General features: G+C 40.4%; 1 protein-coding gene across 4 annotated transcripts; it reads left to right on the top strand.

Annotated features, from left to right (window-relative positions):
* Positions 1 to 185: 185 nt before the first annotated feature.
* ACTR8 (actin related protein 8) lies at positions 186 to 22,891 on the top strand. Of its 4 annotated transcripts, XM_081317430.1 has the most exons (14): positions 196 to 425; positions 1,452 to 1,622; positions 3,117 to 3,227; positions 3,412 to 3,516; positions 8,651 to 8,824; positions 10,613 to 10,706; positions 11,970 to 12,102; positions 12,858 to 13,011; positions 14,830 to 14,925; positions 15,893 to 16,033; positions 18,560 to 18,824; positions 19,004 to 19,167; positions 19,732 to 19,840; positions 22,605 to 22,891. In XM_081317430.1, exons 1-14 carry the CDS (start codon positions 282 to 284, stop codon positions 22,628 to 22,630), a joined length of 1,887 nt encoding a protein of 628 aa, XP_081173556.1. In that variant the 5' UTR covers positions 196 to 281; the 3' UTR covers positions 22,631 to 22,891. The 4 variants fall into 4 exon arrangements, with proteins under 4 accessions (XP_081173558.1, XP_081173556.1, XP_081173555.1 ...); XM_081317429.1 differs by lacking the exon at positions 22,605 to 22,891 and having other exon boundaries at positions 19,732 to 19,948; XM_081317432.1 differs by lacking the exons at positions 19,732 to 19,840; positions 22,605 to 22,891 and having other exon boundaries at positions 186 to 425; positions 18,970 to 19,102.
* The last annotated feature ends 106 nt before the right edge of the window (positions 22,892 to 22,997 follow it).

Here is a 22,997-nt window from a genome sequence, read left to right as displayed (position 1 = left end):
ATAGGAACCGGGAAAGGCCTTTTTGAGAAGGCGGCGCACCAAGGCCCTTTAAAAAAAAAAGCCGGCCGTGATCGACGGCTCGTTTCCCCGTCACCCGGAGGCAAAACCATCCCGGGATCGTTTCGATCCCCCGGAGGAAGCGAGGTCCCGCTCTTCCAGCCCACCTCGCGGGTGAGGCAGGGGCGGGCGCCTGCTCTCGCCGCCGCTTCCCTTCGGAGGAGGAGTCCCGGCCGGCCCTTCGCTCGGCGGGCGAGCGGGCGAGCGAGCGAACGAGACAGAAGATGACCCAGGCGGAGAAGGGAGAAACTGCTGCCGCTGCGGCGGCCGCAGAGAACGGGAAAGACAAAGAACGCGACAAGGAGAAGGAGCAGCGCGGCGCCAAGAGGCCCATCGTCCCTGCCGCCGTCCCCGACTCGTTGCAAGAGGTGAGCCCTGCGGCCGGCGCGCAAGAGTCAGGTTCAATCGCGCCATCCCCGGGCCCTTTCCAACGCCGAGGCTTCGCAGCCGGCCTCGCCTCCACCGAGACAGCGTGCAGGAAGCCTCCTGCGAAGTGGAAAGCTTTCTTGGCAGGCGCTCGATAATTCAGGCCTGCTTTTTCTGTTGCCCCGGCAGCTACACACGCACGCACGCACACACACCACACACAAACACACCTACCTACCTTCCCCCCCACCACACACGGTTGTATTGTCCTAGTAGGCCACCCGGAAGATCTCTAGGGCTCAACTAAGCCTGGGAAGCCAAGCATCAACCCGGAAGTAGCGTGGGCTGCCTCTCAAGAGTGGATGCGTCCGTGTAGCCATCAGGACTTGAGTTCAGTTTGATCAAGTATTCCCCTTAGTTTAGTTTAGTTGCAGAAATGAATGCTTTCTATAGTCGTTCACGTTGGTAATCCAGATTTGAGCGTTTCTTTAAAAATACCCCAACACCCCAAAAGACAAACTCGGAATCCAAAAAGATCTTGACAAACTTGAACAATGGGCCCTGTCCAACAAAATGAGTTTCAATGTGGAGAAAAGCAAAGTTTTACATTTAGGCAGGAAAAATCAAAGGTACAAGTAGAGATGGGTGAGACCTGGCTCAAAAACAGGCAGGGACCTTGGAGTCCTAGTGGGCGATATCTTGACTATGAACCAGCAGTGTGCAGCAGCAGCCAAAAGAGCTAGTACAACCCTGGGTTGTATAAACAGGTATAGAATCAAGATCACGCAAAGTATTAGTACTACTTTATAAAACCCTCATAAGACCACACCTGGAATACTGCAGTGAATTTTGGTCACCATATCACAAAAAAGATGTTGAGAGTTTGGAAAAAATTCAGAGAAGAGCCGCTAAGATGGTCAAAGGCCTGCAGGACTTGGGTAGCTTACAATGGAATAAACTTGATTTATAATATTGTCATAGAAAATTGTTTTCAGATAAAATGGGGATTATTATTTTATTATTTTTAGCAAATCCAGAGCAACTTCATTATTGTTATACATCCTGGCTCAATGACTTTAAGGATTGGAAGAGCCACAGATACACTTCCTGTTAGCATCCCTCACATCATTGCAAGAAGACATAAACAACAAGGACAAATCTCATACAAAGACAGTTGGCTTCTAAGAGAAGGACTCAATGTAAGTCTTCAATATTTGGGTCTTACATGAAACCGAATCAGTTGTTGCTTATATGAAATATATTATTTTCATGGCTTGTTCTAGTATGATAAATGTGTGATGTTTTCCAATCCTTTCGCATCTATGGCTGTGATTTCTACTTGTGCACTGTGCCTAACAAATAAGACAAGAGATGGTTTAAGACTTACTCCACCCTGGAGACTCTTTTGGGGAATACAAATGGCTTTTATTGAATTGCCATCATCAATAGGATATAAATAGATTATCTGTATGTTTTTCAAATTGGTGAAAGCGAAAGTTTTGTTATATTATCTGGTTTCTACATTTGGGATCCATGCTTTTTATCCTTAGGCTGCAGGATATATTTTGTCAATAATAGTATTTCTGCTTTAAGGAAAGCTCTGAACTTAGACCATAAGAGTCATATTGTCACAGACTGTTGCCCACATAAAACTTTGATAGTATCTCCTTGTTACTAGATGAGTCAGGGCTGCAGGAGTCTGTATTAATAAACAGTCCAAAATCCAATAACCAATATATATCTAAACCCTCCAACTGACTGCCAAAACAAGAATCTTATTCAGAAGGAATTTCCTCCATATTAAATTAGAGGCCCTTGCTACATCAGGTGCAGCAGGTCTATAATATTATCACAATAATCATTCCTACAGAATGCCACTGAGAAAGCCTTCCTAAGTTCCCAGACACACAATTTTGATGAGGGTAGGGATGGTTCACCAAGATAGGGGAAGTGAACAAAATGAAAGGATATCCTTTATTACCATTCTTCAGTCATAGTTTTGGGGCTTTCCTATCTCTCCAGGTGGTTGAGGCGGGATTGGCAGCAGTCAGTGTGCTAGGATGGCCTGTGTGGATAATGAAATGGGACGCAATAGTTAGTTTGATTACTGACAGAAGAGGTTACATTTAAAGAGTTAATCTCAAATTCTTTCCTCATCACACAGCCCCAAAGTCTCAGCCCTGCTATAGAGCAAAAGCAGGCACATCTGGACAAACTTTTGGCTCAGGTTATTCCAGCAATTGTTGTGGTGGTTCAGGCAGTCCCAGAATGACAAACAAGGTTCAGTCTAACCCTAATGTTGCCCAGTCCATCTTCACTATTTTTAGCTGGAGGGATTGGTTCTGGCCACATGGTGGCTAGTCCCTCTTCACCTGGTAAGGCCTCCTTTACCTGCTTATAGTTGCCAAATCTATAAATCAACAAATTTTTAAATTTCAATTTAACAATTCAAAAATGACAGTCAATTGTTTCCTGCTTTTTTTAGCCTAGGTATCAATTTACTAGCCATTTTGTGGGGGATATAATGAAATACAAAATGTGAAAGTTTGAATTTTTATATAATAATATGGGTTTGTTTTTTGTTTTTTAAAAAGTAATAGATTGTTGTTTGTATATTAGTTTCTGAAATACTGATACAAAATAATTAGTTCTAGGTTTGGAAGCAATCTGAATTACTGATTGATTTTATTTAGAAACCAGAAAGTACTGAACAAAGACAAAATGGGCTTAAAATGGTTGACCAAGCAATATGGTCTAAGAAGATGTCAAATGGTGCCAGACGTACACCTATATCACCTGATCAGGTACCTCCTTTATAAACTAGTTAATACTAATAGCATGTTTCACCAAGGTTTCTGTTAATTGCACTGTCAGGATTGTCTTCAATGACTATGGATTTCAAGTGAACAGTCTTGCATTCTTAAAGATTATTTTTGTCTATAGCATGACATTTCATTTTTAAGTGATTTCTTTAAATGTTTATTCTAGATCCGATCTTACAACAGACAAATGAGACCTGCTATTTTAGATCACAGCTCTGGGGCAAAATGGACAAATACTACTCATCACCCAGAATATGTTGTTGGTGAAGAGGTAGGGCTTTTTTCCCCCTCACTACACTAAAGTTATGTGTGTAATTTTGCTTTAAAAGTTGTTAAACTGTATGCAACTTTTAAGAGGTCTATTTTGACTTAATGCAATCATAAATTGCCTTTGCTTAGAGGCCAATTCCTGCTCCAGTAAGGATAAATGATTCCAATCTGTCTTCAGTGGGATTCTACAGTTCTTTCAAGAACATCCCTATGATCATTTTCATCCATCCTGTCTGTTGTCTTTGGTTTCTTCTATTTCTCTCAAGCATAATTCATTTCTTCATTTCTTCAATCATCTACAAACACCACATTCACAATGTAAATTTCTGCTTACCAGTTGTTGCCTCAAGGGGGCAGTTGGTCTTCATTATATCCTGAAAAAGTTGCTTGATCTAGTAATGTTCTCCAAAACCATAGTTTGAAATAAATATCTTTATTCCAGCATGTCTATCTAAAGAAAAAAAAACCTCTGCTGCTTAAAGAATGGCAGACACATGCAGCATTCACTTTCTGAAACAACTTTTGGAGACAAATGTGATGCGGCACAACAGTGATATTTGTCAAAGAATTTCAAGCTCAGTATTAATTCTGATTAGTTTTGTGACCATTGTCATCCAAGAGTCAGTTAATTTTCCCCTCCATTAAGGACAGGCAGAGATCATGCCATAAAAAAATTATGTTTTTCCCCAATTTCAGCACTGCCTTTCTCATTTACTTGCTACTCTGTTCTGCCTTTTGGGGGAACCTTCTTGGAGTTTCTATATATGTTTTTTTTTACTTCTTTATTCTTTCAGTTCTGACTCATTTTTCTTTCTGCTTCTCTGGTCATTGTGACTTATAGCACTTGTTGTTGTTGTTAGTTGCGAAGTCGTGTCCGACCCATCGCGACCCTATGGACAATGTTCCTCCAGGCCTTCCTGTCCTCTACCATCTTCTGGAGTCCATCTAGGCTCACGCCTACTGCTTCAGTGACTCCATCCAGCCACCTCATTCTCTGTCGTCCCCTTCTTCTATTGCCCTCAATCTTTCCCAGCATTAGGCTCTTCTCCAGTGAGTCCTTCCTTCTCATTAGGTGGCCAAAGTATTTGAGTTTTAGCTTCAGGATCTGGCCTTCTAAAGAGCAGTCAGGGTTGATCTCCTCTAGGACTGACCGGTTTGATCGCCTTGCAGTCCAAGGAACCCGCAGGAGTCTTCTCCAGCACCATAGTTCAAAGGCTTCAATTCTTTGGCGCTCAGCCTTTCTTATGGTCCAGCTTTCACTGCCATACATTGCAACTGGGAAGACCATAGCCTTGACTATACGCACTTTTGTTGACAGGGTGATGTCTCTGCTTTTTAGTGTGCTGTCTAGATTTGCCATGGCTTTCCTCCCAAGGAGCAAGCGTCTTTTAATTTCTTGGCTACAGTCCCCATCTGCAGTGATCTTGGAGCCCAGGAAAATAAAATCTGTCACTACCTCCATTTCTTCCCCATCTATTTGCCAGGAATTGAGATGGTCAGATGCCATGATCTTGGTTTTCTTAATGTTTAGTTTCAACCCAAGTTTTGCACTCTCCTTCTTCACCCGCAACAAGAGGCTCTTTAGTTCTTCTTCACTTTCTGCCATTAGAGTGGTATCATCTGCATATCTTAGGTTGTTGATGTTTCTTCCGGCAATCTTAATTCCAACTTTTGATTCATCTAGCCCTGCCTTTCTCATGATGTGCTCTGCATATAAGTTAAATAGGCAAGGCAACAGTATACAGCCTTGCCGGACTCCTTTCCCAATTTTGAACCAATCAGTGGTTCCGTGTCCAGTTCTCACTGTTGCTTCTTGACCCGCATATAGATTTCTCAAGAGACAAATAAGATGGTCTGGTATGCCCATCTCTTTAAGGACTTGCCACAGTTTGTTATGATCCACACAATCAAAGGCTTTAGCATAGTCAATGAAGCAGAAGTAGATGTTTTTCTGGAACTCTCTAGCTTTCTCCATGATCCAGCGTATGTTAGCAATTTGATCTCTAGTTCCTCTGCCTCTTCGAAATCCTGCCTGTACTTCTGGTAGTTCTCGATCCACATACTGTTGGAGTCTAGCTTGTAGGATTTTAAGCATAACTTTACTAGCATGAGAAATGAGTGCAATGGTGCGATAGTTTGAACATTCTTTGGCACTGCCTTTCTTTGGAATTGGAATGTAAACTGATCTTTTCCAATCCTGTGGCCACTGTTGAGTTTTCCAAATTTGCTGGCAAATTGAGTGTAGCACTTTTACTGCATCGTCTTTTAAGATTTTGAATAGCTCAGCTGGAATACTGTCACCTCCACTAGCTTTGTTGTTGCTCAGCTTTTCTAAGGCCCACTTCACTTCACATTCTAGAATGTCTGGCTCGAGGTCAGTGACCACCTCATTGTGATTATCAGGGACGTTAAGCTCATTCTTGTATAGTTCTTCTGTGTAATTTTGCCACCTCTTCTTAATCTCTTCTGCCTCTGTTAGGTCCCTGCCATTTTGGTCCTTTATCATGCCCATTTTTGCATGAAACGTTCCTTTCATCTCTCCAATTTTCTTGAAAAGATCTCTGGTCCTCCCTATTCTATTGTTTTCTTCTATTTCTTTGCATTGTTCATTTAAGAAGGCATTCTTATCTCTTCTAGCTATTCTTTGGAATTCTGCATTTAATTGGGCATATCTTTCTTTTTCTCCCTTGCCTTTCGCTTCCCTCCTTTCCTCAGCTATTTGCAAAGCTTCCTCAGACAGCCATTTTGCTTTCTTGCATTTCTTTTTCTTTGGGATGGTTTTGGTTGCTACCTGTTGTACAATGTTGCGAACCTCTGTCCATAGTTCTTCAGGCACTCTGTCTATCAGATCTAATTCCTTAAATCTATTTGTCACCTCTACTGTATATTCAACAGGGATATGATTTAATTCATACGTGACTGGCCTAGTGCTTTTCCCTACTTTCTTTAATTTAAGCCTAAACTTTGCAACAAGAAGCTCATGGTCTGAGCCACAGTCAGCTCCTGGTCTTGTTTTTACTGACTGTATAGAGCTTCTCCATCTTTGGCTGCAGAGCATATAGTCAATCTGATTTCTGTGTTGACCGTCTGGTGATGTCCATGTGTAAAACCGTCTCTTGGGTTGTTGGAAAAGAGTGTTTGCTATGACCATCGTATTCTCTTGACAAAATTCTATCAGCCTGTGCCCTGCTTCATTTTGTACTCCAAGGCCAAACTTGCCTGTTATTCCAGTTATCTTTTGGCTTCCTACTTTAGCGTTCCAATCCCCCATGATGATAAGGACATCATTTTTTGGTGTTAGTTCTATAAGGTGCTGTAGGGCTTCATAGAACCGGTCAATTTCATCCTCTTCAGCACCGGTGGTTGGGGCATAGACTTGGACTACTGTGATATTGAATGGTTTGCCTTGGATTCGAACTGAGATCATTCTGTCATTTTGAGGATTGTATCCCAGTATTGCTTTTCCTATTTTTTTATTGACTATGAAGGCTACTCCATTTCTTCTGAGGGATTCTTGCCCGCAGTAGTATACCTGATGGTTATCTGAATTAAATTCACCCATTCCTGTCCATTTTAGTTCGCTGATACCTAAGATGTCAATGTTTAGTCTTGTGATCTCTTGTTTGACCACGTCCAGCTTTCCTTGATTCATGGATCTTACATTCCAGGTTCCTATGGAGAAAAAATCTTTACAGCATCGGACTTTCCTTTCACCACCAGACACATCCACAGCTGAGCGTCCTTTTGGCTTTGGCCCAGTCGCTTCATTCTTTCTGGCGCTACTAGTACTAGCCCTCTGCTCTTCCCCAGTAGCATATTGGACGCCTTCCGACCTGAGGGGCTCATCTTCCAGCGTCATAACGTTTTGCCTTTTGGTACTGTCCATAGGGTTTTCATGGCAAAGATACTGGAGTGGGTTGCCATTTCCTTCTCCAGTGGATCACATTTTGTCAGAACTCTCTGCTATGACCTTTCCGTCTTGGGTGGCCCTGCACGGCATAGCTCATAGCTTCATTGAATTATGCAAGCCCCTTCGCCACGACAAGGCAGTAATCCATGAAGGGATTACTTATAGCACTAGTGGCAAATAAATGGTCCTAAATTTGGAAGTAAAGGCAAACGTATTCACCAGCACACCCAAATAGGCAAAATATTATGTATTTTTAAATAATGTGTAATTGAGCAGCGGTCATTTGTATATAATGTATTCTGTCCTGTTCTCTCTCCAATTAAAAAAGCAATGTACAGATAGTCCTCAAGTTACGACCACAATCAAGTCCAAAATTTATGTTGCTAAGTGAAACATTTGTTAAGTGAATTTTGTCCCATTTTACGATCTTTCTTGCCACAGTTGTTAAGTGAATCACTGCAGTTGTTAACTTAGTAACATGGTTGTTAAGTGAATCTGGCTTCCCCATTGACTTTGCTTATCAGAAGGTCACAAAAGCTGACCATGTGACCCCCGGGACATTGTAAATGTCATAAATATGAACCAGTTTATAAGCATCTGAATTTTGATCATGGGGATGCTGCAATGGTCTTCAGTGTGAAAAATGGTCATAAGTCACTTTTTTCATCACTGTTGTACCTTTGAACAGTCACTAAAGGAACTGTTGTAAGTCAAGGACTACCTGTATTTAAAAAAAGAAAAAGAAAAAGGGTAGGTAGCCACATTATAGTTTGACGGAGGACGTGACTTTAGACTTAATTTCATTTCAAGTAGCACAAAGAAAGAGAAAAAGATGCTATGCCACAAAGGAGAGAAAGTTGATCAGAGGAATGGAACATGTCCAGATAGCTACATAATATTGTGGTTTCAATCCATATTGACTCTGGCTCCTTCCCACATCAGCTGCAGCCTCATTTTGACAGTATACCATATTTAGGCTAGTAGAATATGTGGAAATTCCAAATATTTGTGATCAAATTTTGCATGAAATGTTTTATTTATATTTAGAGTTGCAGGTGAGAGATGGATGGTGAATAAATGTAATAATAAATAAATCCTTATACAGTAAAATATTAAAATATAATATAATATGTTAATATTACATATTATAACACCATCAGCAGAATTAAAACTGTTCCTAGTTAATAGAAACTATGTTTTGCTTATTTCTTTTTATCCTTTTCAGGCATTATATATTAATCCTCTGGACTGTTACAGTGTTCATTGGCCTATTCGGCGGGGACAGCTGAACCTTCACTTAGGGCCTGGGGGCTCCCTTACTGCAGTCCTTGCTGATCTTGAGGTCATATGGTCGTATGCAATTCAGAAATATCTAGAAATATCTCTGAAAGATTTGAAGGTGAACAATGATTAATGTCAAGTGAATGTAACAATGACAGTCAACTTTCTACCATTATTACTACCATTAATATACCCTGAGGACATATACCATGTTCATTGGCATCGCTTTCTTACATATAGCCCATCCTCAAGATTATCTATAATGATAATTTAGCTATTTAATATCTATAGCCTCCCATTTCACATACCGTATATAATTGAGTATAAGCCGAATTTTTCAGCCCACTTTTTGGGCTGAAAAATCCACTTCGGCTTATACTCCAGTGAACAAAAAAAAAGAACTTCCACCCCCCAGTTTGGAGAGCTGCTGCTTTCATCAAACATGGACGAAGGCAGCAGCTCTCCAAACGGGCTGCGGCGGTTTGGAGAGCTGCGCGCGCAGCTCCGCCGCCACCTCTGCAAGCCTCCGCTGAGAGAATGGGGCGGTGGAAGCTTGCCACCCATTTTCTTGGCGAAGACTTCTTTCGGGGGATGCAGCCTCTGTCACCCCCTTCTCTCAGCTGGGCAGCTGAGAGAAAGGGGTGGCAGAGGCTGCATCCCCCGAAAGAAGTCTTCGCCGAGAAAATCTCAGCGCCCATTTTCTTGGCGAAGACTTCTTTCGGGGGATGCAGCTTCTGCCGCCCCTTTCTCTCAGCTGCCCGGGCAGCTGAGAGAAAGGGGCGGCAGAGGCTGCATCCCCCGAAAGAAGTCTTCGCCGAGAAAATGGGCGCTGAGACGCCTCATTCTCTCGCTCAGCGGAGACTTCTTTCGCGAGATCCAGCCTCTGCCGTGCTGCACCGAGAGAACAGCAAGCCGCCCCATTCTCTCGGCGGAGCACTCCACCGCCCCATTCTCTCGGCGGCTTGCCATCCCGTTCTCTCATCTCAGCAGATACATCTTTCGGGGGATCCAGCCTCCAGCTGCTGCATTTCCCAGCCTCGGCTTATACTTGAGTCAATAACTTTTTCCAGTTTTGGGGGGGTAAAATTAGGGGTCTCGGCTTATACTCGAGTCGGCTTATACTCAAGTATATACGGTATATAACTCTTAAGTGGCTTACCATAAAATAAATAAAATACAGAATATACAGAATACACGATATAAAAATAAACACATAGCAGCCAAGCACCATCTTGCTTGAGCTGAACTAAAGCAGGGGTGTCAAACTGCCAGCCGCGGGCCGGATACATCATAGCAAAACCGCGCCCACCCCATTGCCAGCAATGGCAAAAAAAAGTCACGCTACGTCGCAACACGTCACGTGACGTTGCTGGTTTGACACCCCTGAACTAAAGCCTATTGCGCCCCATCTGGCCTTGACAGACTCAGGGCAACGAGATAGAGCCCCCATGGTGTAATTCAGGCAGTCAATGGGATGGGAGGATATAAAGCTGAGTATCATTAGCATATTGATGATACCTGCTCCCAAACAGTTGGATGATTGCACCTAGTGACTTCATGTAGATGTTAAACAGAAGAAGAAAGGATACTGAGCCCTGCAATATCCCACAAAGAAGAGGCTGCCAGCTGGATCTCTCCTCCCCCTCCACCCCCCGCCATCACCAACCAGACCAGGGGTAGACAACCTTGGCTCTTTTATGACTTGTGGACTTCAACTCCCAGGATTCCTGAGCCAGCATAACCATTTCATGGCTATCTAAATTATTGTATTTATTTAATTGCTGACATTAACATTTACCGAAACAATAAACTTATTTCAGCTGCCTGTTATTATTTAATTGTCCCATGCCATTGGTCATTCTGTCACATGATGCTGTCTTCTCTTTTTTTTCCTTCTCTTGTTCAGTATTACAGATGTATTTTACTAATTCCAGACATCTATAATAAGAAGCATGTGAAAGAAATAGTAAATATGATTCTCCTGAAAATGGGCTTTTCAGGTAATAAATCACTATAATCTGCTACCATGTTGTTTTAAATTATCCTAATTTATGCATTTTCAATCACAATTGTTTTGTGACTTCGAATTATCTTTGTGATAATGGATGGATGCCATGCATCCATCTAGTGATAAATCCATCGTTTTCAGCTGCCAAACTGAGATGCAAGTCTGGCTCTAAAGATGGAATTCTATTGATTTAAACCTATCTAGAGGATGTCTACGCAATGTAAACCTTTTTAACTGACTTAACAGAGCCTTCCCTTTATTATTTACTTACATTGCCAAAAAAGTTCTGAAGTATTTTCTACTGTATATTCCAGGAAAGAGTGGGTAGTAGTTTCTTAAGAAACCACTGAAGAGTTGAAGAGTTCATTTAGCTGCTTTATTGCTCAAGCCTATATATAGCAATCTTCTCAGACTTGAAGGTTTGCATGTGGGTAAGACTAGATAAGGTTCAAGGGCATTCGGGTGTGCATGTGTTGAACTTTGCCCTCTTGTGCCCACATAGGGATTCTAGACTAAGTCCGGATTTGACTCTTCCCCAAGGCTTGCCCGTCTCTCTCCTACACTTTATAAGATTTATAAGGGGAATGGTTGCACAATCACCAGTTGCCTCCCAGTTATAAAGTTTTATTTGGCAAACATGATTCGCTTTTCCTCACAGTCCATCCTCTGGTTTCAGAAAAGCAGGGCTGTGCCATAAAAGCAACTTGTACTGTGTGCTAACCAACCAGCTCTGTTTGTGGGTGAGTCTTAAGCAACCACACACTTGGGAACAAAAAGTGGCATGGCAACTGAAAGAGGCATGCAAATCTACATCTTGTTTCTTGGATTAGATTATCTCACTGCTAGCTTTATATTCTAAGCTTTAGCCTTAAATTAGCAGAGCTGTATTGTGCCTGCCACCACCAAAGTTTGAATGTAGTTCTCAAATCTATTTCCAAGAATAGAGGAGCAATGCAGTCTTAGGCCTGAAAAGAACAGCCCATCCTTTTTTAACGAGAGGCAAAGTTTATATAAATGACAGTGATTAGTTGGGAAATAAAGAATCATGGAACACAGATAGATTTCCTGCATAAGTTGACCAATTGACAAAAGACACAGGTGGAATCAAGCACATTTCTTATTTCTTTGACAATGGACACAAAAACAGAGTTTTATAAAGTGGTATTTGTAAATTGTTCTGTGGCGTATGACAAATGCAAAGCTATCTTTGTACAATAGTATTGTATTAGCATTTACAGCATCCTTTTGTTTTTAGGAATAGTCGTGCATCAAGAATCTGTATGTGCTACTTTTGGAAGTGGTTTAGGCAGTGCATGTGTTGTTGATGTGGGGGATCAGAAGACAAGCATCTGCTGCGTTGAAGATGGGGTTTCACATCATAACACCAGGTAACAATCATAAGTTGGGAGCAAACATTTTACACACATTTAAATTTTTTTAGTAAAATTTAACATTTTGTCCAGGCCAAAGAATCCTGTGCAAATAGTCCTCAATTATAGCCAGTTGTTGAGTGACTGTTTGAAGTTTCAGTGAACCTCCCCAAAATTACTAATGTCCCATTTTGAAGCTCCAACATTGACCCCCGTGGTCATTTGACCGCATTTTGGGCACTTGGCAAGCGAGCTGCTTTTATGGGCATTTGCAGGGCCTTGCTGTCACATAACTCTGGTTTATATTTTTGTCAGAATCCAGTGTTTACTTCTGGTTTCTGGCAAAAGCCAGTCCTTAGTGAACAATTGGTTTGCTTAACGACTGCTGCAAAAATGGTCATAAAATTAGATCTAGTAATGTGGTGACCCGCTTTATGACCCTCGTGATTTACATTCTTAATTGTAGGGCTAAACTACAGTCGTACGTCAATGACTAACTGCACTTTATAAGGCTCTTTTAAGTACCTTTTTTAAAAAAAAAAATCTGAAATATTATTAAAAATTACTGCAACTTTTGTGTTGGAAAATCAAAGATTAATACCCCATGTTGGTACAGCAGCATACATATTGGACCAAATAAATGACTGGATTAATAATCATGGCTGTAACATTTCTTCTAAATGTTTTTAAATTACTTTCTTCAAGTTAAATAGCTTCTTCTGAAAAAGCCGATGTTCTTACAACTGTGTGTGGGCTTTTTTTTCTTTTTTTAGGTTACGTCTTACGTATGGTGGCTCTGACATATCAAGATGTTTTTATTGGCTTATGCAGCGAGCTGGGTTTCCTTATAGAGATTGCCAGCTAGTTAAGAAGACAGACTGTCTTCTTCTCCAACACTTAAAAGAAACATTTTGCCATTTAGACCAGGTAAGATCTAAAACTGTCAGGCTTTGCATTTTTTTAGGCCAAAGTCTGTTACGACTGAGGCATTTAAAAATGTATGGAGAACGCATCTGGAAGTTTATAAGGCTAATGTGTATAGTTTATGACACTGAAAAGGGAGAAGTAAGAATTGTGATGGCTTAGTGGTGAAGACTCTCACCTCCCACTCAGAAGGCTGAGAGTTCAATCCTAGGTAGTGGCGGATGTTTCACTCCTAGGGCACAAAGTAAAAAATATCTTCTGCGAACTCCACCTAGATGTCAGGAAGGGCATCCAGCTAGTAAACTCTCACCTCCATCCAGTCACACTAACTCTACCCTCAGTTAGGGAACTACAGGGTCATAAAAAGGGAAAAAAAGAAACCAGGAGATTAGTCCTGCTTTAGGCAGGGAAGTCAGCTGGATGACTTTGAGCTAGTCACTATCAGCCCAACCCACCTCACAGGGTTGTTTTGGGGGGGGGGGGGGAGAAAGAGGAAGGAGTTTTAGATATGTTTGCTGTCAAGAAAGAAAGGTGGGCCTCAGCTGCAAAATCATTGCTAATGTACTTGTTTAATGTTGTCAAAAGTTACATCACAGAAAAAACCTTTCACAGTTTGATGGACTCTTTAATAAGGTGTTTTTTTTAAAAAAAAATAACTTCTTTGGCTATTACTAGCTAAGCCAGTGATGGCAAACCTTTTAGAGACCGAGTGCCCAAACTGCAACCCAAAACGCACTTATGTATCGCCGGGTGGGTGTGGCCAATTAGCTGGGTGTGGCCCATTGGGTGGGCGGGGCTGCGGTGGTAACGGCAGGCTGGGTGGGACTAAAAAGTTCAATCAATCAATTCCAACTTTGCGAGATATTTTTTCCCCCGCGATAAGTTGAAATTGATTGAACCTTTTTTTTTTGCACATGGCGGTGGAGGCCTAAAGCGAAAAGGTTTTATAAAACTCAGCTGAAGGCCTAGGACTGGGGCAACGGTGCATGTGCCCACAGAGGGCTCTATGTGCCACCTGTGGCACGCATGCCATAGGTTCACCACCACGGAGCTAAGCTATTAATGTGTGGAAAAATCACCAGTAATAGATTTCTCAGGAAACTATTAGCTTAGCTTCCTGAGAAATCTGTTACTGGCATTTTTCCCACAGATTGATAAATCATCAACCTTTACTTCATTGACTATTAACAAAAACACTTGACAAAAGGTAATTATTCACTTACCTGGCTATGATGTCCGAATTACTTTTGAGAGAGTTGAATTCATTTAAGCCAAACTTCAGAGAACCAGTTTGGTTTTGTGGGTAAGGCATCAGACTAGAAATTGGGATACCATAAGTTCTAGACTTCCCTTAGATAAGGGTTTCCCAACCTCCAGGCCGTGGCCCATGCCCAGGCTGTGGCCTGTTTGGAACCAGGCCACACAAGCAGTGTATCTGCGCACGTATACACATGCGCGTGCTGGCCCGCTGTTTGTGCAAATTGAGCTGCGCATGTGTGCACTGGCATGCCACTCATGAGGCCCGGTTCCCTTCCCCCCCCCCCCGCTGAGCTGGGCTGCCAAGACCTAAAGATTAGGAACTGCTGCCTTAGATAACTGCTGCCTTAGCTGGATGATTTGGGGCCAATCACTAGAAAAGAGGCAGTGGTAAAACACTTTTGAAATCTTGCCAAGTAAACTACAGGGAATTGTCCAGGAAGTCCACTTTTGTGTCTTGAAGGCACGAAATGAACAACAACCCAGTAACACTTCAGTATGTTACTTCAGAGTATACATGCATAGTTAAATCTATAAAATATTTACACCTTCTTTTATTATTAGGATTTATCTGGACTGAAAGATCATGAGTTTCAAGTCCGTCACCCAGATTCTCCAGCTTTGTTGTATCAGTTGCGCTTAGGAGATGAAAAGTTACAGGTAAAAGACTGTGAGGTGCATCCCTTATAGTGCTTTGAACGAAACAAAACATTGCTTTTCTTTTGAGCTTTAAATAAAAAAAGTTCCATTAGAAATGTCCCATCAAAATGTTTTGCATTGGTTCAAGCCTTGTACATTACGAAGATGGGAAAGAGTGGAACTTGGAAACTGCTACTGTTCCCGTGTTTATTATTCCAGGGTAGCAAGATCACATTGGATGGTAGTCCATGGTGAACTGTGTGCTACCTGCCATCTAAATTGTGGGTACCGTAATTTGGCCAAGGACTATATTTGGAGTTTTAGAAAAACATTAAAATAAACTTCCCTGGGAAATAATAAGAACATCGCTCTCTTCTGACTCGCAAAAAAAATGATCTTCTTGTCCAATATTCTTTGTTTGGAGAAATAGCTTGCACACAGGGGAGGTTGCTGGCTGCAAAAAAAGGAGGATTGATGATATCCTTCATTATTATGTTTATTCAGACTAAATAATCCTGTGGTTCCAGTTCCTCCATACCTTCAGCTTTTGAGTCAGTTAACTATTGCCAGTAATTCATACATTCTTAGTCTTGCATTCTTTCAGTTTACCACATAATTCCTCTACTACATATGTAGAGGTGCATACAAGTTTATGCCATCTTGAGCTCCTGCACAAAAAGTGGGCTGTAAATCTAAAAAAATAAATATTTCATTTTGAGGGTCCTTTTTATTAGTTTATAATATAAAATACAAAAGAAAATAGTAGGAAAATAGGGGAAGGAGAAGAGAAGGGGAAACTCTGGTTTCTCCTCAGATGGTATAAATCTTTCACCTTTTACTAAAAAATATTAAATATTTTGATCTACATATTCTGCTGAGAGAAATTATTTAATCATAGGTTGTTTAATTGTAATCCAACTGCAATGAAGATAGATGAATCTATAGATATTTACAATAATTTGAAATTCTTCCTCTCTTTCACAATTAGGCTCCAATGGCACTATTTTATCCAGCAACCTTTGGAATTGTGGGTCAGAAAATGATAGTTTTGCAGCATAGGTCTCAAGGTGATCCTGAGGACCCGCATGATGAACATTATCTCTTAGCTACACAAAGTAAGCAAGAGCAGGTGTGTGTGCGTGGCTTTCTCCTTTTATTTTCCCCCCCTGTATACAATGAATTCGGTGTCTCCTTCTATTTACTTAACACCTCCTTTCCAGAGAATTGGTAGATGAATTGTATTGATATGACCTGCCATGTTCTGGCATTCCCCAGCTATGTTGGGCTAGAATTTCTGTGTGCCCATTGCTATGTTGACTGAGGATAATATAGACCAGCAGATCGGAAAGGTATCAGATTATGAGGATAAGAATATAGTCAGATCAGGGTGTCTCAACTACATATGGTGGTTATAACTTAAGCATGCTTTTTCAGCTAATAATTGTAGTTTATAAAGCTGGCTTGCTTCAGCTATCTATAAGATTATCTAGTGTTTAATACACAGATGTCATAAGAAACTGCACATAATTTAAAATCAAAGTAGACATTTTAGATGTTCTTGCAATCATGCCAAAGAGGGCAAGAGACAGCGATTACAGTTGGCACAATCTCTTTATGTGTAATTGTGCTTGTGTGCTTACATGTTCATTTACAGTATTTAACTATCATGAACTATAATCACTATGGTGCTTTAATACTTCTTTTTCAGGTTTCTTTTTAACTAAAATCAATGTATAGGATTCCTATTTGGAAGTTACAGAATTGAGTTGAATGGATGTAATTATTGGCTACACTGAGGATATCCAGTCTAGGCAAGAAGAATACATCATGTTTACAAAAAAGAATATCCTAAATTTAAAATTGCCTCCCCAAAAGGAATAGGCGGGGAGGGGAGCTGGAGATAAAACATTCTTTGCAATCAGAATGTCTGTTTTGTCAACCTAACCTTGCCAATTCTAGCAGAAACTAATCCTTGAGTTTGCCCCCCAAAATATATATGAGACACTGTTATGTATGTATATATACCCCTGCCAGAAGCCACATGGAAAAGGAAGGATATCGATAAAAAAAACCACATATTCATATTAATTGAATTATTTAAATTGTAAAACAAAGTACCCATATATATAAAATTATTGATGTCCCACTTCTACCAACCATTTTCTCTCACAGATGCATAATAATATAAAAACATAGAGGTACAAATGCACACATTCACCCAGTGTGGGGGAGTCAAGATGGTAATATGATGCCACTTTTTAGGTAAATTGATTTTACATACATACATACACACGTATACATATAAACAAGAGGGCATGCCCCATCTTCCATCATATCTATTTTGATTACACCCCTGTAGACACCATCACATTCCCCCCCCCCTCCTTTTAGTACCATAACTAGATGGGAAAGGATGGGAAAAATGTAACTAACAGGGAAAGAATGAAAAGGAAGGAAAGTCTTGTTTAAGTATTAGAAAAAGGGTTACTATTCACTAAACCAGGGGTGGGCAACTATGGCAACTTTACGACCTATGGACTTTGACTCCCAGAATTCCTGAGCCAGCCATGCTCTATACAAATCCTCCCACCTAGGCAAATGCTAATCATTTCCAAGATATAACAGAATAACAGAATAGCATAACAGAGTTAGAATCCCTGCTCAAGCAGGAAACCCTATACCATTTCAGACAAATGGCTGTCCAGTGTCTTAAAAACTTCTAGTGTTGGAGCACCCACAACTTCTGGAGGCAAGTCGTTCCACTGATTAATTGTTCCAACTGTCAGGAAATTTCTCCTTAGTTCTAAGTTGGTTCTCTCCTTGATTAGTTTCCATCTGTTGCTTCTTGTCTTGCCTTCAGGTGCTGTGGAGAATAGCTTGACTCCCTCTTCTCTGTGGCTGCCCCTTAGATATTGGAACATTGCTATCATGTCCCCCCTCGTCCTTCTCTTCATTAAACTGGACATACTCAATTCCTGCAACTGTTCTTCCTTTCTTTTAGCCTTCAGTCCCCTAATCATCTTTGTTGCTCTTCTCTGTATTCTTTTACTTTTTAGCAGCCTCATCTGTGGTCATTTGCAGCTCATGTATTTCCTTGTTTTCAACAGCAACTTATTGATGAATAAAAAATTTTGTGAATTTTTTTTAATGTTATTCTGGATTTTTGTGGTCAACTATCCTGATATATATGTGTGTTTGTGTGTGTGTGTGTGTGTGTGTGTGTGTGTGTGTGTAATAGTGTCTTGGTGATGTTTCAACGAGGTCCCGCTCATCATCTTCAGGCTGGTGTCTTCGGCTTCGTGCTTGTGCCTGAAGATGACGAGTGGGACCTCGTCGAAACGTCGCCAAGGCACTATCAATCTTACACGAGAAAAGACCCGAATACGCCAAGACCTACATACCTGTACCCATGAAAATCTATGAATCAATTGTGTATTGTCAGTTCTCATCCAATGGTATTAGATACCTATGGTTTTGGATGGGAGAGTCAATTGCAGCAGTAAATACAGTTTCTTGGGCCTTTTACATTAAGAATTGAGTCTGACTAATTAGGAAGTAAACTTGGAGGAACAGAAATAGCACTGAGCCTTTAGGTGTTCTTCAGCCTGAGTTATGGGCAGGATTTTATTGAAAAATAATCTTGTTTTTTTTCCAGTCTGCAAAAGCAACAGCTGATCGAAAATCCATGACCAAGTTGGGTGGATTTGATGGAGATCTCCGAGGCCAATCTTCAAGTGTTGCTGAAAATGTTTATCCTTCGGAAGTGGACTTAGGCAGTTCTCATAATGACTGCATTATTGGTGGAAATGAATCTGAAGAAATGCTAACAACTCACATGTCCCGAAAAACTGCTGTATCTCAATTTGAAGGGAAAGCTTTAGGCCTTGACAAAGCAATTCTGCACAGCATTGACTGCTGTGGTAAGAAAACTGTATTACTTTGTGTGATATGTGATAAGTGTTTCAGGCAAGATTTATGCTAGTCATAGTAGATTTCATCAGTGTATATAAAAGACTTATTTTTTCAATTACTGTATTAATTATATTTCTAATTTGTTTGTTACAGTTTATTTACAGTTCTTTCATGTGCACTTTTCTAGCATCAGATGATACCAAAAAGAAAATGTACAGTTCAATCCTTGTAGTTGGAGGTGGTTTAATGTTCCACAAAGCTCAAGAATTTCTTCAACACAGAATTCTCAACAAAATGCCTCCTTCTTTCAGAAGAGTTGTTGAAAATGTAGAAGTCATTACAAGACCAAAGGTATCTTTGTATGGATTTGTGCAGATTTTCAAATAGGAGACCAGCTGAATAAAGCTAGATAATGTAAGGGAATTAATTATGCAGTAGTCAAACACATTTTGATATGAGTAATAGGCTCTCTGTTCCATTCAGAGGGATGCTTCACTCACAGTACTGCTGTGAGCATAGGTTGAGATCGCCACATCTCCCAAAGGCTCAACTGCACCATTCAAGGGCTTTCTAGAATTATATACCCATGGCAGTTGGAAGTACAGAAGTACACTTGGGATCGGCAAAATCTTCTGTGCATACTCCTTGTAGATAATTACTACTTGTAGCGCCAGTTTTATTATACTAATAGGTATTGAATTGGTCTATGCATTCACTGGAATCTGTTTGACAATTGAAGCAATGAAAGACTTTGGGGTAGTCAGTAAAATAAAAATATAGGTTTTTTTCCCCAAAAGTAAGTTGGTTCTATCTGTTCTTTAGAATTTAGCCACATTTGTAACAGTTCAAGAAATCGGCCATGGGTTCATGTTTAAATTTTAATTGTATGGTATTTTTGTATCTGTTTAATATTAGGATATGGATCCACGTTTGATTGCTTGGAAAGGTGGTGCTGTTCTAGCCTGCCTAGATACAACACAGGAGCTCTGGATTTATCAACGAGAATGGCAGCGCTTTGGTGTCCGTATGTTACGTGAAAGAGCTGCGTTTGTGTGGTGATCCAGTATTATTTAGAAATAGAATGTTTCCCTGATCCCTAGTTTTGTGTTTTAAATAAATTAAACAGATTAAATTATGTTTCCTCTGGAATCATTTAAAAATAAGGCATAATGTTATTAAAGATTTCTCTAAACCCTTTCCTCTAGTCCAGTGTTTTTCAAACTTGCAACATTAAAATACGTGGACTTCAACTCTCAGAATTCATGAACCAGCCACGCCATGTTTCCAGAATTCCCTAGCCAGACAGCCATGCTGGCTATGGAATTCTGGGAGTTGATGTTTACACATCTTAAAGTTGCCAAGTTTGAAAAACACTATTTCGTTGAATGTTTTATAATGATCTTAGTGAAGTCTGTGACAGAAAATACCAAGCAGTTTTTTAAAAAAAACTCCAATCAAAAATACAACCAAAATGTGCACACATTCATAGCACCAAACCTGGGTATCTATTATGCCAGTTGGCAGAACTGGTACAAGAGATTACAGCTTTCAAAACTTCCTGGCTACTAAATACACATTGTCCAAGCATCTGCAAGTCACTTTATTTCATTAGATTTAGATTCTGATTGACTCCAAGGCAACTCTGGATAACTCACAATTATATTTCTATCATTTCTTTCTCACACAAAAACAGACCCACCAAATATATATGAACTATATTTTAAAAATACCTTTAGACAACACGCTCTAATTCCAAAAACCTATGCAACAAGGGGACCATATTTTCCCTATCCAAAGTCTTCGGAGATTGCCATCAGAGTAGGAGTTACACAAATCTTTGAAGAAAGTAGGATATTATTCCAGAGAGCAATGGAGCTTGTGAAGGACATAATAAGGCATGCCCATCATTACCTGTGTTGTGGCAGTGGTATTCAAGGGCAGCGTAGACTACACTGCAGAAGTCAAGCCACAGCACGTGTGGCTGTCTGAAAGGCCCAAGTGCTGCACAAGATGGAGCTGCGCAAGGGCCTCATGTTCTTCAAGCAGAAGTTGTGTGTTGAAAACCATTCAGATTGGGCACTAAATTTGAATACTGCCCATCCAAGATTAAAGATGGAGCTGGAGGATGCTAAAATCTTCAGCCACTCAAGTTCTGCAGGATTAAACCAGAGTTGTTTCTCCACATTCAGATCCACACACACAGACAGGCCATCAATAGCATATTTGGCTGGTTTAGGGTTGATATATATCTATTATCAGCATGCTCGACACTGATTGCTGAACTGATGAATTACCTGGCATGACAAAGTTCCAAATAGCACAGTCCTGGAATGTGCTGTAATTTCTAGCATGTATACACTATTGAAACAGCGACGTCTACGCTGGCTTGGGCATGTCGTGAGAATGGCTGATGGTTGGATTCCGAAAGATCTCCTGTATGGAGAACTAGTGCAGGGAAAGTGCCCCAGAGGGAGACCAGAGTTGTAATATAAGGATATCTGCAAGAGAGATCTAAAGGCCTTGGGAATGGACATTAACAGCTGGGGAACCTTGACCTCTGATCGCTCAGCTTGGAGGCTAAAGACGCAGCATGGCCTTCTCCAATTCAAAGAGACACTTGTGTGGCAGGCTGAGGCAAAGAGGCAGTCCCAGAACCAGCGAAATCTGGGGGCTGGACAGGGGACAGATTGTATCTGCCCTCAGTGTGGAAGGGACTGCTACTCGAATTGGCCTTTTTAGCCACACCAGGTGCTGCTTTAGGACCTCTTTCCAGAGCACGATACCATAGTCTCTCAAGACAGAAGGATGCCAATGGAATTACCTCAGCCTGCAGTTTTATGTAGACCTTAAGGCAGTTCAAATGAGTATAAAAATATATTGCAAGCTTAAGCTCTCTACAAAATCTGAACTACTAACAGTCAAGGGAAATGAGCAGAAATTAAAGCATTCAAAGTGGGCTAGAATTAGATCTCTTGCAGGCATGCAAGAACTCATGACTTATGACACATTTGACTCCTCCCTCGGGCTCAGCCTGGTCATCTCCTACACAGCCCTTTTAATCCCTGGAAATGAATTAGCAATCATCTCTGTTATGAAATTGCTACTGTTCACTTTCCTAAGTATAGGAACACTATAGCATCAGAAATTTGGAAATAATTAATTTTATTGGATAGTTCGGAATAATTCTAAATTTCATTTGTAAGTACAGTTCAATTATAAAGACAACTAATGTCTAAATTAGACATCACTATTGATGAGAAATATGCAACAAGGAGTTAGAATATCCCATTTGAGCAAATCAACAGCATTTTAAAGAACATACATCTTATCATCTAAAGTTGAAATTAATTCAAGAAAATGTTTATTAGGTTCTCAGTAAATTTGCTAAGGGTTGTCTGTCAATTTCAATTCTGTAATCTGAAAGTGCAATATGGGAGAAGGAGTACCGTACTTAATGTGTTTTTGGCTAGTTTCTCGCTATCTTGTTTTGAATCATTTTTTCTACATTTGTTTATATGGTATTCAGAAAAAAAATTCAGAATGTGACTGTCATGCTGAACTGTACATCAAACACCTGGCATTTACCAATTTATTTTGCATGGTGTAACCAAAAAGATGGTTTTACTTCTATGGGATGAAGCTTGTATTTTTTTTCTTTTAATGATCCTGTAATTCCTTGCATTGGGATAGAGTCGGGGTGCCTGAATGGAGCTGAGCATTTTACTGGCTGGATGTTCTTCCTGATGCCTATGCGAAGCTCATAGCAGTTATTTTTTCTTTGCACCCAGAGAGAGAAATATCTACCACGACCTAGGATTGAACTCATAGCCTCTTGACTGTGAAGTGAGAGCTCCACCTCTAGGCCACTATGCTACTCCAATGGGATGAAGCTTCTATACTAGATTTAAAATTCTGGACTGGAGATAATTGCTTCTTTTCCACCTTTGCATTGGCTTTCTACTGATATATTGGATCGACAAACAAACATTATTACATGTGGTCATGGTGTAATCCATTGATTAAAATTAATTGTCTTATTTATGCATTTTACTATTCCCTGTTTCTTCCTTTTTATTAACTTTTATACCAGTATTTAATTTTTGTTTTGTTTTTTGTATATTAAAGCAGTAAAAGTATAAAAATAGTGCACAAGTATTATGTATGCAAAATGTATGAATATT

Source organism: Vipera berus (assembly GCF_964194415.1).
Source record: "Vipera berus genome assembly, chromosome: 2".
NCBI classification, from domain to species: domain Eukaryota; kingdom Metazoa; phylum Chordata; class Lepidosauria; order Squamata; family Viperidae; genus Vipera; species Vipera berus.
The sequence above is the reverse complement of the archived record's forward strand: the minus strand, read 5'-3'. Positions and strand labels throughout refer to the sequence as shown.